At 42.4% G+C, this 13,891-nt stretch overlaps 1 protein-coding gene across 1 annotated transcript in view; it reads left to right on the forward strand.

The window, feature by feature from the left end:
• Positions 1 to 586: 586 nt before the first annotated feature.
• Positions 587 to 13,891, forward strand: part of LOC129705981 (vitamin D 25-hydroxylase) — a 32,156-nt gene continuing 18,851 nt past the window's right edge. Inside the window, exons 1-2 of the mRNA XM_055649956.1 lie at positions 587 to 784; positions 11,425 to 11,566. Of these exons, the coding sequence (XP_055505931.1) occupies positions 587 to 784; positions 11,425 to 11,566 (340 nt within the window). The remainder of the gene's footprint in view (positions 785 to 11,424; positions 11,567 to 13,891) is intronic.

Here is a 13,891-nt window from a genome sequence, read left to right on the forward strand (position 1 = left end):
GAATGCAGAAGCAAGGAACTGCAGATGCCTGTTTGCACGAAAGGATACATAAAGGCTGGAGTAACTCAGCGGGTCTGGCAGCATCTCTGAAGAACATGGACAGGTGACGTTTCGGATCGGGATCTTTCTTCAGAACGGTGTCCCACATGATAGGAAGGGTTGGAGGGAGGGAGCACTTTGTACCAAAGCCCTTTCATGCTTTGAACATGATTCCAGCATCTGCAGTTGCTTGTGTAAAATGTGGGAGAAGGAACTGCAGATGCTGGAAAATCGAAGGTAGGCAAACGTTGCCTATTTCCTTCGCTCCATAGATGCTGCTGCACCCGCTGAGTTTCTCCAGCACTTTGGTCGACCTGGGGGATATGTGTTCAGGTGCATGGGCAGGAAGGAGCACTTTGTACCAAAGTGTTTTTTGTCCAGTCAGTGCATTAACACGCGGTAAAGAGGCATCCCCTGAGGCCGCTCCAATGAGGGGGTGGGGGCGGGGGCGGTCCTCCACCTCCACCTCCACCTCCACCTCCACCTCCACCTCCACCACTGGCCAGATGTGATGAAGCCGGCGGTCGGGCTCGGGAGCGCGCCGTGGATGCCGAGCGTGGGCACGGTGCTGGGCTGGCTGCTGCTGCTCTTGTTGTTGCTGCTGCTGTTCCGCCAGGTGTTGCGGCAGCGGCGACCCCGCGGATTCCCCCCTGGCCCCGCCGCCCTGCCGCTGGTCGGCAGCGTGCTGGCCCTGGTCACCCAGCCACACGTCTTCATGCGCCAGCAGAGCCAGGTCCACGGGCAGGTAGGGTCAAAGTCAGTCAACCGCCCGCACCTTATAGAAACTTATAGAATATCCAATCTTATAGAATCTTATAGAAACTTACAAAATTCTTAAGGGGTTGGACAGGCTAGATGCAGGAAGATTGTTCCCGATGTTGGGGAAGTCCAGAACAAGGGATCACAGTTTAAGGATAAGGGGGAAGTCTTTTAGGACCGAGATGAGAAAATCATTTTTTACACAGAGAGTGGTGAATCTGTGGCAGAAGGTAGTTGAGGCCAGTTCATTGGCTTTAAGAGGGAGTTAGATGTGGTCCTTGTGACTAAAGGGATCAGGGGGTATGCAGAGAAGGCAGGTACAGGATACTGAGTTGGATGATCAGCCATGATCATGTTGATTGGCGGTGCAGGCTCGAAGGGTCGAATGGCCTACTCCTGCACCTATTTTTCTATGTTTCTATGTTTCTACCTTGCCCCGGCCAATAGACTCCAGAGTGAGGAAGAACTGGCCCTTCTTCGCCCCAACTTGGCCAACATAGCTGTGTGTCTAAAACATGACATTGCTTAGTCATGAGAGTACAGAGGAGATTTACTAGAAAGTTGCCTGGGTGTCAGCAACTAAGTTACAGAGAAAGGTTGAACAAGTTAGGACTATTCTTTGGAGCGCAGAAGGTTAAGGGGGGACTTGATAGAGGACTTTAAAATTATGAGAGGGATAGACAGAGTTGACGTGGATAAGCTTTTACCATTGAGAGCAGGGAAGATTCAAACAAGAGGACATGATTTGAGAATTAAGGGACAGAACTAGGGGTAACATGAGGGGGAACTTCTTTACTCAGAGAGTGGTAGCTGTGTGGAATGAGCTTCCAGTGGAAGTGGTGGAGGCAGGTTCCATTTTATCATTTAAAAATAAATTGGATAGGCATATGGACGGGAAAGGGATGGAGGGTTATGGTCTGAGTGCAGGTAGATGGCACTAGGTGAGAGTAAGTGTTCGGCATGGACTTGTAGGGCCGAGATGGCCTGTTTTCGTGCTGTAATTGTTATATGGTTATATTGTTATGGAGTGTTTCCACACTTGAAAAAATCATTTTCCCACAGAGAGTGGTGAATCTGTGGAACTCTCTGCCACAGAAGGTAGTTGAGGCCACTTCATTGGCTATATTTAAGAGGGAGTTAGATGTGGCCCTTGTGGATAAAGGGATCAGGGGATATGGAGAGAAGGCAGGTACAGGATACTGAGTTGGATGATCAGCCATGATCATATTGAATGGCGTTGCAGGCTCAAAGGGCCAACTCCTGCACCTATTTTCTATGTTTCTATGTGTGCAAGAAGGAACTGCAGATGCTGGAGAATCGAAGGTAGACAAAATTGCTGGAGAAACTCAGCAGGTGCAGCAGCATCTATGGAGCGAAGGAAATAGGCAACATTGCCTATTTCCTTCGCTCCATAGATGCTGCCGCACCCGCTGTGTTTATCCAGCAATTTTGCCTACATTGTTATGGAGTCCTAGAATGTGGAAACAGACCCTTCTCCTAAGTTGCCCACAGCGACCAACATGCCCCATCTACGCAAGTCCCGCCTGCCTGCGTTTGGCCCATATCCCTCTAAACCTGTCCTATCCATGTACCTGTCTAAATGTTTCTTAAATTTTGCAATAGTACCTGCCTCAACTTCCTCCTCCTCGATCCATGCACCCACCACCCTTTAGAAACATAGAAAATAGGTGCAGGAGTAGGCCATTCGACCCTTCGAGCCTGCACCGCCATTCAACCCCTTAAGAATTTTGTAAGTATCTATAAGATCCCCCCTCAATCTTCTAAATTCTACATTGGAGATAACAAGGAACTGCAGATGATGGGTTTCACAAGAAGACACAAAATGCTGGAGTAACTCAGCGGATCAGACAACGTCCCAGGAAAAAATGGATATGTGATGTTTCGGGTCAGGACTCTTCTTTAGACTATGTATTGGCACTGTTATCTCTCTATCTTAGCACTGATCCTCACTGCAAGGTGAGGGGTTGAAGAGGGACCTCAAGGACAAATTTTCCACTCAGAGTATCTCATATCTGAAGTGAGCTGCCAGTTGACGTTAATCAAATGTTCAAATCATACAGCACAGACAATTGATCAAGTTGATGAAGTTTGGATGGGTGCATGGATAAGAAAGGTTTAGAGAGATATGGGCCAAACACGGGTTGGTGGGACTAGTGTAGATGGGGCATATTGGTCAGCATGGGTAAGTTGGGCTGAAGGGCCCATTTCTGTACTGTATGACTATGAAACAGGCTCTTCGGCCCAACTCTATGCCATATAACCATATAACAATTACAGCACGGAAACAGGCCATCTCGGCCCTACAAGTTCGTGCCGAACAACTTTTTTCCCTTAGTCCCACCTGCCTGCACTCATACCATAACCCTCCATTCCCTTCTCATCCATATGCCTATCCAATTTATTTTTAAATGATACCAACGAACCTGCATCCGCAACTTCCACTGGAAGCTCATTCCACACCGCTACCACTCTCTGAGTAAAGAAGTTCCCCCTCATGTTACCCCTAAACTTCTGTCCCTTAATTCTGAAGTCATGTCCTCTTGTTTGAATCTTCCCTATTCTCAAAGGGAAAAGCTGATCCACATCAACTCTGTCTATCCCTCTCATCATTTTAAAGACCTCTATCAAGTCCCCCCTTAACCTTCTGCGCTCCAGAGAATAAAGACCTAACTTATTCAACCTATCTCTGTAAGTTAGTTGTTGAAACCCAGGCAACATTCTAGTAAATCTCCTCTGTACTCTCTCTATTTTGTTGACATCCTTCCTATAATTGGGCGACCAAAATGGCCCATCCACACGTCCCATTTGCCCATGTTTGACCTATATTCTGCTAAATTATGATAAATTATATTATAATAAATGAATATTATGAAATGTATACACACACACACACACACACACACACATTGGTGAGACTGAAAACCTGGCAGTTTAAGAAACTTAATATTAATGAAAAAAGTACCCTGTCACAAATGTGGGTTGGGCAGGATTTCTGTAAGCCAGAAGCAAGATAATGCAGGGAAGTCATTATCCCATTTCCATATGTTGACGGGAATTTTGAGAATTATTAGGAAGATGAGTAGGTTCTAATTTGGTTAACCCTGGAGCTCACATACTGGGGAGCACGAGGGGGAAATGGCCAAGATAGAATGTAGTAGCAAAAGCTGAAACATTCAGCTGAGAATCAGGCTTCCTTAACAGTAGGAGGAGGATAGTCATATGTAGTTCTGTCTAGGTTCTTATCTGTTGCAATCTTGCATTACAGCTGCTCTTGCTCAATGTGTTTAGCAGGCAATTCTCCCAAAGGTTAAGAAATGACCTATTTTAACCTGAAACGTCACCCATTCCTTCTCTCCAGAGATGCTGCCTGTCCCACTGAGTTACTCCAGCTTTGATTAAAGTTAACGTCATACATTCCTTCTCTCCAGAGATGCTGCCTGTCCCGCATTTTGTTCCTAGCTTCAATTCAATTTAAACTAGCACCTGCAGTTCTTTCTTACCTATATATACATATATATACCCACACACACACATATATATACACACACATTAAAACAAATAAACACACAATAATAGGTTTAAAGGGGTATTAGCTTTGATGGGGCATCTTGGTCAAAGCTGAAGGGCCTGTTTCTATGCTGTGTGACTGTGACTTTAAATGTAATGGTAAACTGTGGAAGAAACCAGCAAGGACCTTTGTACTTTACTTATCTTGCTGCCGACTAAGTATCAATTACACAGCATCCAAGGATGTGTTGTGGAGGTGACCCCACGAGCCGGTCACTGGCGCATGCGTTTGTCTAACGCCTTTAATTGGAAGACTCATTGTTGATAAATGCAGTCGGATTTCAATGATGGAAAGACTTAATGTGAACCTGAGGGGCTACTTATTCACACAGTATAATCACATGGGTACATGGAACGAACAGCTTTTGAAAGATACTTGGACAGCTACATTGATAGGAAAGGTATAGAGCAAGGGTTCCCAACCTGGGGTAAATTCATCCCCAGGGGGTAAATTTCACCTACCCAGAGGGTAAACTTGTTGATTCTGCAATTGTACATATTTTTTCTCATTGACTTCCTGTGTGTGGTTCTGGTGTACAAGTATCTGTTCATCATTAGTTGTTCATAAATAGGTGAAATAACATTGTGATGTGCTATTAAAGTTGCCTGGGGTAAATGGGGCAAAAAAGGTTGTGAGCCCCTGGTTTAGAGGCCAAAACGGGCATATGGGGCACATGGTATGCTAGCACTTTGGTTAAATTGGCGAGCATTGGGCTGAAGGGCCAGTTTCCGTGCTGTAGTGTCTAACCCGTTTCCGAGCAAGGCATTGGTTTGAGACCAAATCTGGAGTATTGGGTACAATTTTGGGGAAAAAAAGTTTATAGGGGGTTCTGGATAAAGCACCAAAGAGAGTACAGAGGCCAGGTGACTAGAAATCTGCCCTGGGTTTCAACAACTAAGCTCAGAGATAGGTTGAATAAGTTAGCCACACTCCAACTGGAGCGTACAGGTGACGTCTGGAAAAATATTCTCTCTGCATTATTATTCCACTCTTTCTGCACAGAACATTTCTACAGAAACTTCCGTTTGTTGAAAATATTGAAGATAAAGGAGCCATGACATTTGGAAATGACTCTGCGATGTGAAGTCTCTGATCATTAATCGTTCCCCCGTGCAGGACACCCTGCAATCTGTGACCCTGTCCTCCCGACGTTACTTATCAGACGTATTATTCAAAACTATCATTCCCAGCTGAAACACATTCTTTGATCTGGTAATAGACACAAAAAGTTGGAGTAACTCTGCGGGCCAGGCAGCATCTCTGGAGAGAAGGAATGGGTGACGTTTCAGGTTGAGACCCTTCTTGAGACATTTCAAACATCTCGATCCGAAACGTCACCCATTCCTTCTCTCCAGACAAGCTGCCTGTCCCGCTGAGTTACTCCAGCTTTTTGTGTCTATCTTAGATTTAAACTGGCACCTGCAGTTCCTCCTTGCACAATTCTTTGATCTGGTATCTGGAGTGGAAACATAGAATTTAGAAACATAGAAATTAGGTGCAGGAGTAGGCCATTCGGCCCTTCGAGCCGGCACCGCCATTCAATATGATCATGGCTGATCATCCAACTCAGTATCCCGTACCTGCCTTCTCTCCATACCCCCTGATCCTCTTAGCCACAAGGGCCACATCTAACTCCCTCTTAAATATAGCCAATGAACTGGCCTCGACTACCCTCTGTGCCAGAGAGTTCCAGAGATTCACCACTCAGACTGTCTTGAATCAACAGCAATATAGAATAAATTGGAATAAAAGCGAAATTATGTCTTTAAATCCACAGGATTCGAGACACTTACTAAAATTCCCCTTCAAAATTGCAACAGAAAAATTCAAGTACCTGGGTATTCAAATTACGAGAATCAGAAAATTATTCAAAGTGCCAATTTTATACCAGCTGAAACACTGAATGATACGATTAAATTTGGGAAAACGCACAAAATTGATAGGAGTAATTCGCTATAAAAATGACTTTCTTACCACAAACCATATATATTGTTTCAAGCGATGGATACAGGCAAAATATTTTTTCAAAAAATTAGATACCACTATCACTTTTTATATGGGACTACAGAACACATAGAATTCAACGAAAGCATTTGTGCAAATCTAAAGAAGTTGGGGGTTTATCATTACCTAAATTATATATTACTACTGGGCAGTGCATATTAAGCCTCCACCACTTCCACTGGCTCATTCCACACCGCTACCACTCTCTGAGTAAAGAAGTTCCCCCTCATATTACCCCTAAACTTCTGTCCCTTAAGAGGAGTGCTATCCGCACGATATAGGAAACGATGTTTGCTCTCAAGGCCGATAAAATTGAATAGTATAATATATAAAACGTCACCCAATCCTTCACAATATAATAACAATTTGGAAACAAATAAAAGTATCCTTGAAATTAAAGCTTTATCAGTGTCTAACTTACTATTTAAACAACCCATCATTCAAAGTTCTTCATTGACAATTCATATCAACAATGGGATAGACTGGGGATTAGGAAAGTAGGGGACATGTATGAAGTGGGCAAACTGTTATCTTTTCAACAATTAAAATGTACAATTTAAATTGAAGGATAATCAATATTGTAAATATATACAGGTATGTGACTTTATGAAGAAATATAGCACATAGAAAAAAAAACTATATTTTTAGATCCTTTAGAAGAAGCAATGAATATTAAGGCTGATTCACAAAAATTAATATCATACTTTTATAATAATATATTAAATAGAGAATCACCCTCAACAGAAGCATTAAGGGAAGATTGGGAACAAGAGTTAATGATAAAGATCTTGAAGGATAGATGGGAAAAGTATTTGATGAATACACATAACTGTTCTATTAATGCAAGACATAATTTAATTCAATTCAAATTATTACATAGACTATATTATTCAAAAACGAGGTTGAATAAATTTTATCCAAACGTCTCTCCCAGATGCGATAAATGTTTGTTTCAAAACGCTAATATAACACACTCATTTGCTGGATGTACAAAGTTGAATAAATTTTGGAGTGATATATTTGATATATTTACAAAGATTTTCAACTCAAGAATAGAACCTAAAATGGAATGGATTATATTTGGAATAATAGGAGAAGATACCAATTTAAATAAAGATCAAAATGTTTTTTTTAATTATGGGTTAATAATTGGAAAGAAATTGATACTTAAATTTTGGAAAAATACAACCATACCAACTGTTAAAATGTTGATTAGGAATATGATGGACATAGCACGCCTTGAAGAAATGAGACTCCGACTAATAGATAAATATGACCAATTCTTAAAGAGTTGGTCTCCTTTCATCGACTTTTTGGAATCATGTGATGCAGCGGTGCCGTAAGGATTGCTGATTTCAGTTCATGACGCGGATAGAGCTACATCTCCGAATACAGATTTGAAAAATTCTCTTTTAAGGGGCCTTCTCTTCTATTTCTACTTTCCACTTTCTCTCTTCCTTTTTTTATTTTTTATATACACACTTCACGTTTTTCTACTCTCTACCATCTATTTTTCCCACTTTTTCCCCTTTCTATTGTTTTCTTTTTCTTGTTCTGCTTACTTCCTTCTTATAACATAAAACTAGAGGTTGTACATAGAATGGATTACGGTATTACATAGTTGGCACCTAAAATTAGGTGCCACTGTACTGTTTTGTGCTGTATTAACTTCTTATAAAATAAACAAAAAAAAAACAAAAAAACAGCAATAAAGGCTGCTTCTTTCACAGTTAGATTGTACAGCTATTCATCAATGTGAGATGTAGCAACATTGGTAAGGAACAGGATGTCAAGTCGTCAAGTCACTTTTATTTCTATAGCACATTTAAAAAACAACTCTCGTTGGCCACAGTGCTTTACATTGCTGGAGGTACTAACGTTATATAACATTGGTTCATAGATTAAGTACATACATAAATACATACATATAACCCTCCCTCAGAGGACGTCAAGAAAGGCTTGAGAGTAAAGATGAGTTTTAAGTCTCTACTTAAAGGAGTCGATGGAGGGGGCAGTTCTGATGGGAAGAGGGATGCTGTTCCACAGTCTAGGAGCTGCAACTGCAAAGGCGCGGTCGCCCCTGAGCTTATGCCTAGACCGCAGGATGTTCAGTAACCCCAAGTCGGCCGATCTGAGGGACCTGGAGGCGGTGTGGTGGGTAAGCAGACTTTTGATGCAGGTGGGGACAAGCCCGCTAAGGGCTTTGTAGACATAAAGAAGGATCTTGAAATTTATTCAGAACCGCACAGAGAGCCAGTGGAGAGAGGCCAGGATCGGGGTGATGTGGTCCCTTTTTCAGGTGCCCGTCAGGAGTCTCGAAACGATTTGATCGTTTTCTGGGCTTCAGGGGGAGATAGAGTTGTGTATCGTCTGCATAGCAATGGAAGGAAATGCCGTGCCTTGAATGACTTGGATGTGTTAATTCAATGTAAATGCCTGAGATCCATTAATCGATTAACATGTTAGAACAGCCCCCAGAGCGTGTCAGAGCACTGAAGTGACAACTCCAGCACCTGCTACTGCTCTAGTCCAATTGATATCATCGCTCTGATCTTTCCCACAACTAATAGCTTCCCCTTGGAGTGTCTAGGTGATTGTTTCAGCCTGGTTCTGTTGAATCCGTTTCAGCCATTCTTCCTGGTAGTGTATTGTAATCACCACAATGGGATGATGCTGGAGTGGGTCAAAAACTTCAAATTACGAAGACCAGCACACCGATGCAATTATAAAGAAGGCACATCAGCGACTCCACTTCCTGAGAAGATTACGGATATTCGGCATGTCGAAGAGGATTATACAGGTGCACGATAGAGAGCATTCTGACTGGTTGCATCGTGGCCTGGTTCGACAAGTTGAACATCCAGGAGCGAAAATGACCACAAAAAGTTGTGACCACTGCCCAGTCCATCACCGGCTTTGACCTCCCCACCAGTGAAGGGATCTACCGTAGTCGCTGCCTCAAAAAGGCAACCAACATCATCAAAGACCCACACCATCCTGGCCACACACTCATTTCACCCTTGTCATTGGGAAGAAGGTACAGGAGCCTGCAAACTGTAACGTCCAGGTTCAGGAACAGCTACTTCCCTACAGCCATCAGGCATTCACTACAACAAATAAGCTCTGAGCTCTGAACTGCAAAAGACTATTTTATTATTGCACTATATTTGTTATTTATTGAACTTTTTCTTTTTTTTTCTCTTCCCCCCACTATATACAATGTTTACATTTTCACATATTCTGTTGTGCTGCAGCAAATAAGAATGTCATTGTCCCACCCGGGACAAATGGCAATAAAACACTCACGACTCTTGACGCAGAGGGACCTGGCGTGAGAGGGCCGCTGAGAGAACAAAGTGGGGCCCAACGTGGGGGATGGGGCCATTTAGAGTCAAAAGAGGGACGGGGCTGGCGGGAGGGGGGGGGGTTCAGCTAGAACAAAGAGGGATCATTGGGGACTATAATGAACACTATAACTTTGTCAGCACGCTAGACCTTTTGACACTTTGCATACTATGTGAAGGAAAAAATGTCACTGTGACATGTCAGGTGAGATAATAAAGTGTCATTCATTAATTCGTTAATTGTATAATTATCTTACGGCGTTATCCCTTGGCTGCTAACCCTTCTGCCTTAGGAAATAATATTCTTTCTAACTCACTGCATGTGAGTGGAAACACCTCCATCAAATTGTTTCCGACAGAAAATCCAGGAAGCACGATGCAAGCCAGTCAGCATCTGGACAGGGAAAGACTTCATGTTTCAGGGTGAAGACCCTTGATGAAGACTTGTGGAGAGGGTCAGGGGAATGGATAGGGCAAAGGAAATATCGCTGATAAATTTCCATTTTAACCATATTTACTGCAATTCTTCCCTATTCTCTATGATTTCTTCAGTTTTCTAAGAACATATTTCAGAAATATCTAAGTTATCCCTGATCAACTCGTGTTTCTCCTAGTTTTATTCAGCCAAATATAAAGTGCTGGAGGAACTCAGCGGGTCAGGCAGGCAGCATTTGTGGATGGACGGGAGACGTTTTGGGTCAGGACCCTTATACAGACTGTTGGGGGGAGAAAGCTGTAAAACAGGGGTGTGGGGCGAGACAAGGCCTGACAAGTGATAGGTGGATATAGATGAGGGGGGTGGTTGGCAGATGAGTGGAGCAAGTGCAAAGGCTAGGGGTGAAAAGGAGGGGAAAAAGATGTCAGATAGGAGGGGACGGATGAAAAGGGAGGGATGTGGGTGGAAGGGGACGGGGATGGCAAAAGTACCCTGTTTAACACTCTCAATGGTGCTTTATCAATCAATCAAGGGTCTTTATTTCTGCACAGTGAGATTCTTTTTCCATAGATCGCACATACACTAGTCTCCATATTTTGGCGGCATTTACAAAAAGTCTCTTGTTTATCAACAGCAGAAATAAAATTCCTGGATTACCCTAGTCAGTTTTTGGACGGAATGTCACACTTGGCAGTATTTTAGTTCATATAGAGTGTTGTGAAATTATTAACAGAGTTCTTGCTATTTTTTGTCTATTATCAGTATCTAGAATATAAATTATTTTGTCTTTCTTATTTGTCTAATTCAAATGACTTTTCTGTGTTTAGTTCCATTGCCAGAGTTGAATCTAATAGGACCACAACCATCTTTTCTGATTCTATGTTCTAAATATTTACCTTATTGTGAAAACAATGAAACATAACTTGAAATTTTAATGCCCCAATGCATCCCAATGCAAAATTACAAATAGGAAGCAAAACGTGCTTCAACAAGTGTTGCATTGTTTTAACATGTAAGTGGCTCAACTCACTGGCATTAGTTTAAGTAAAGAATATTAAACTTCCCCTTGGTTAGTAAAGTTTAGAAATATTAATGTTATCAGCTTATTCTTTATTACATGCTGTATGAGCAGAATGCAATTATCATGGTTTCCATTTCAAGATAAACTACGCGTTTAAACTGCATAATTTAGTTCAATTTGCAATTGCAAATACCTTAACTGTACCTTGAAATCTGCCTTGCTTGTGTAACAGATCTTCAGCCTGGATCTGGGTGGGATATCGACTGTGGTCATTAATGGTTACGACGCTCTCAGGGAGTGCCTCGTCCACCAGAGTGATAACTTTGCTGATCGCCCATCTCTGCCTCTCTTCAAGAAGCTGACCAAAATGGGAGGTAAGCTGGTGGAATAGACACTGCTTGCCATAAACTTACAACTGAGAATTCTTTACAGCCCATCTTAAGGGAGCACAGTGATGTAACGGTAGAGTAGCTGCCTTGCAGCGCCAGCGACAGGTTCAATCCTGACTACGGGTGCTGTCTGTACAGAGTCTGGACGTTCTCCCTGTGACTGCGTGGGTTTTCTCCGGGTGCTCCAGTTTCCTCCCATACTCCAAAGATGTCCAGGCTTGTGGGTTAATTGGCTTCTGTGTATTGTAAATTATCCCTCGTGTGTAGGATAGTGTTCATGTCCAAGGTTGTTGACGGGAATCATGAGAATTATAAGGAAGATGAGTAAGTTATAGTTTGGTTAACCCTGGAGCTCACATATAACCATATAACCATATAACAATTACAGCACGGAAACAGGCCATCTCGGCCCTACAAGTCCGTGCCGAACAACTTTTTTTTCCCTTAGTCCCACCTGCCTGCATTCATACCATAACCCTCCATTCCCTTCTCATCCATATGCCTATCCAATTTATTTTTAAATGATACCAACGAACCTGCCTCCACCACTTCCACTGGAAGCTCATTCCACACCGCTACCACTCTCTGAGTAAAGAAGTTCCCCCTCATGTTACCCCTAAACTTCTGTTCCTTAATTCTGAAGTCATGTCCTCTTGTTTGAATCTTCCCTATTTTCAGAATTAAAAGCTTGTCTACATCAACTCTGTCTATCCCTCTCATCATTTTAAGACCTCTATCAAGTCCCCCCTTAACCTTCTGCGCTCCAAGAATAAAGACCTAACTTATTCAACCTATCCTTAGTTGTTGAAACCCACAACTTCTGTAAATCCCCTCTGCTGACATCCTTCCTATAATTGGGCGACCAAAATTGTACACCATACTCCAGATTTGGTCTCACCAATGCCTTGTACAATTTTAACATTACATCCCAGCTTCTATACTCAATGCTCTGATTTATAAAGGCTAGCATACCAAAAAGCTTTCTTTGCCACCCTATCTATATGAGATTCCACCTTCAAGGAACTATGCACGGTTATTCCCAGATCCCTCTGTTCAACTGTATTCTTCAATTCCCTACCATTTACCATGTACGTCCTATTTTGATTTGTCCTGCCAAGGTGTAGCACCTCACATTTATCAGCATTAAACTCCATCTGCCATCTTTCAGCCCATTTTTCCAAATGGCCTAAATCACTTTGTAAACTTTGGAAATCCTCTTCATTATCCACAACACCCCCTATCTTGGTATCATCTGCATACTTACTAATCCAATTTACCACCCCTTCATCCAGATCATCGATGTACATGACAAACAACAAAGGACCCAACACAGATCCCTGAGGCACCCCACTAGTCACCTGCCTCCAACCCGATAAACAGCCATCCACCATTACCCTCTGGCTTCTCCCATTCAGCCACTGTTGAATCCATCGTTTGCTATGTCGCTCTTCAAGGGAGATGCTAAATGCATTTCGTTGTCTCTGTACTGTACACTGACAATGACAATTAAAATTGAATCTGAATCTGAATCTATTCCTGCATTTATACCCAACGGTTGAACCTTCTTAACCAACCTTCCATGAGGAACCTTGTCAAAGGCCTTACTAAAGTCCATATAGACAACATCCATTGCTTTACCCTCATCAATTTCCCTAGTAACCTCTTCAAAAAATTCAAGAAGATTATTCAAACATGACCTTCCAGGCACAAATCCATGTTGACTGCAGTTCCTTCTTAAACACATATGATATCTACATGTTAGATATATGGGAGGGAGATTTCTAAACAACAAGAAACTCAAGATTAAAGTTAACATTGGGGAGACATGAGAATTAAGGGACAGAAGTTTAGGGGTAACATGAGGGGGAACGTCTTTACTCAGAGAGTGGTGGCTGTGTGGAATGAGTTTCCAGTGAAGGTGGTGGAGGCAGGTTCGTTTTTATCATTTAAAAATAAATTGGATAGTTATATGGATGGGAAGGGAATGGAGGGTTATGGTCTGAGCGCAGGTATATGGGACTAGGGGAGATTATGTGTTCAGCACGGACTAGAAGGGTCGAGATGGCCTGTTTCCGTGCTGTAATTGTTATATGGTTATATGGTAGACATTGATTAAAAATGGTTTATTTCAACTCCACATTGTGTCATGAGGGTATTAAACGCGTACAGTTATTGTAGGATTTTGAAGCAGCTTGAGCTTGCTCACATTGTTTGCCGATGCACATCGCTCAGGTTTTTATTAAACCGACTTGTTTGATAGACTAACAACTGATCAATGAGCTGTTTTATTTTGTGTCTGAGCCAATCTGA

The sequence above is a fragment of the Leucoraja erinacea genome, chromosome 18, assembly GCF_028641065.1.
Source record: "Leucoraja erinacea ecotype New England chromosome 18, Leri_hhj_1, whole genome shotgun sequence".
Classification (NCBI taxonomy): domain Eukaryota; kingdom Metazoa; phylum Chordata; class Chondrichthyes; order Rajiformes; family Rajidae; genus Leucoraja; species Leucoraja erinaceus.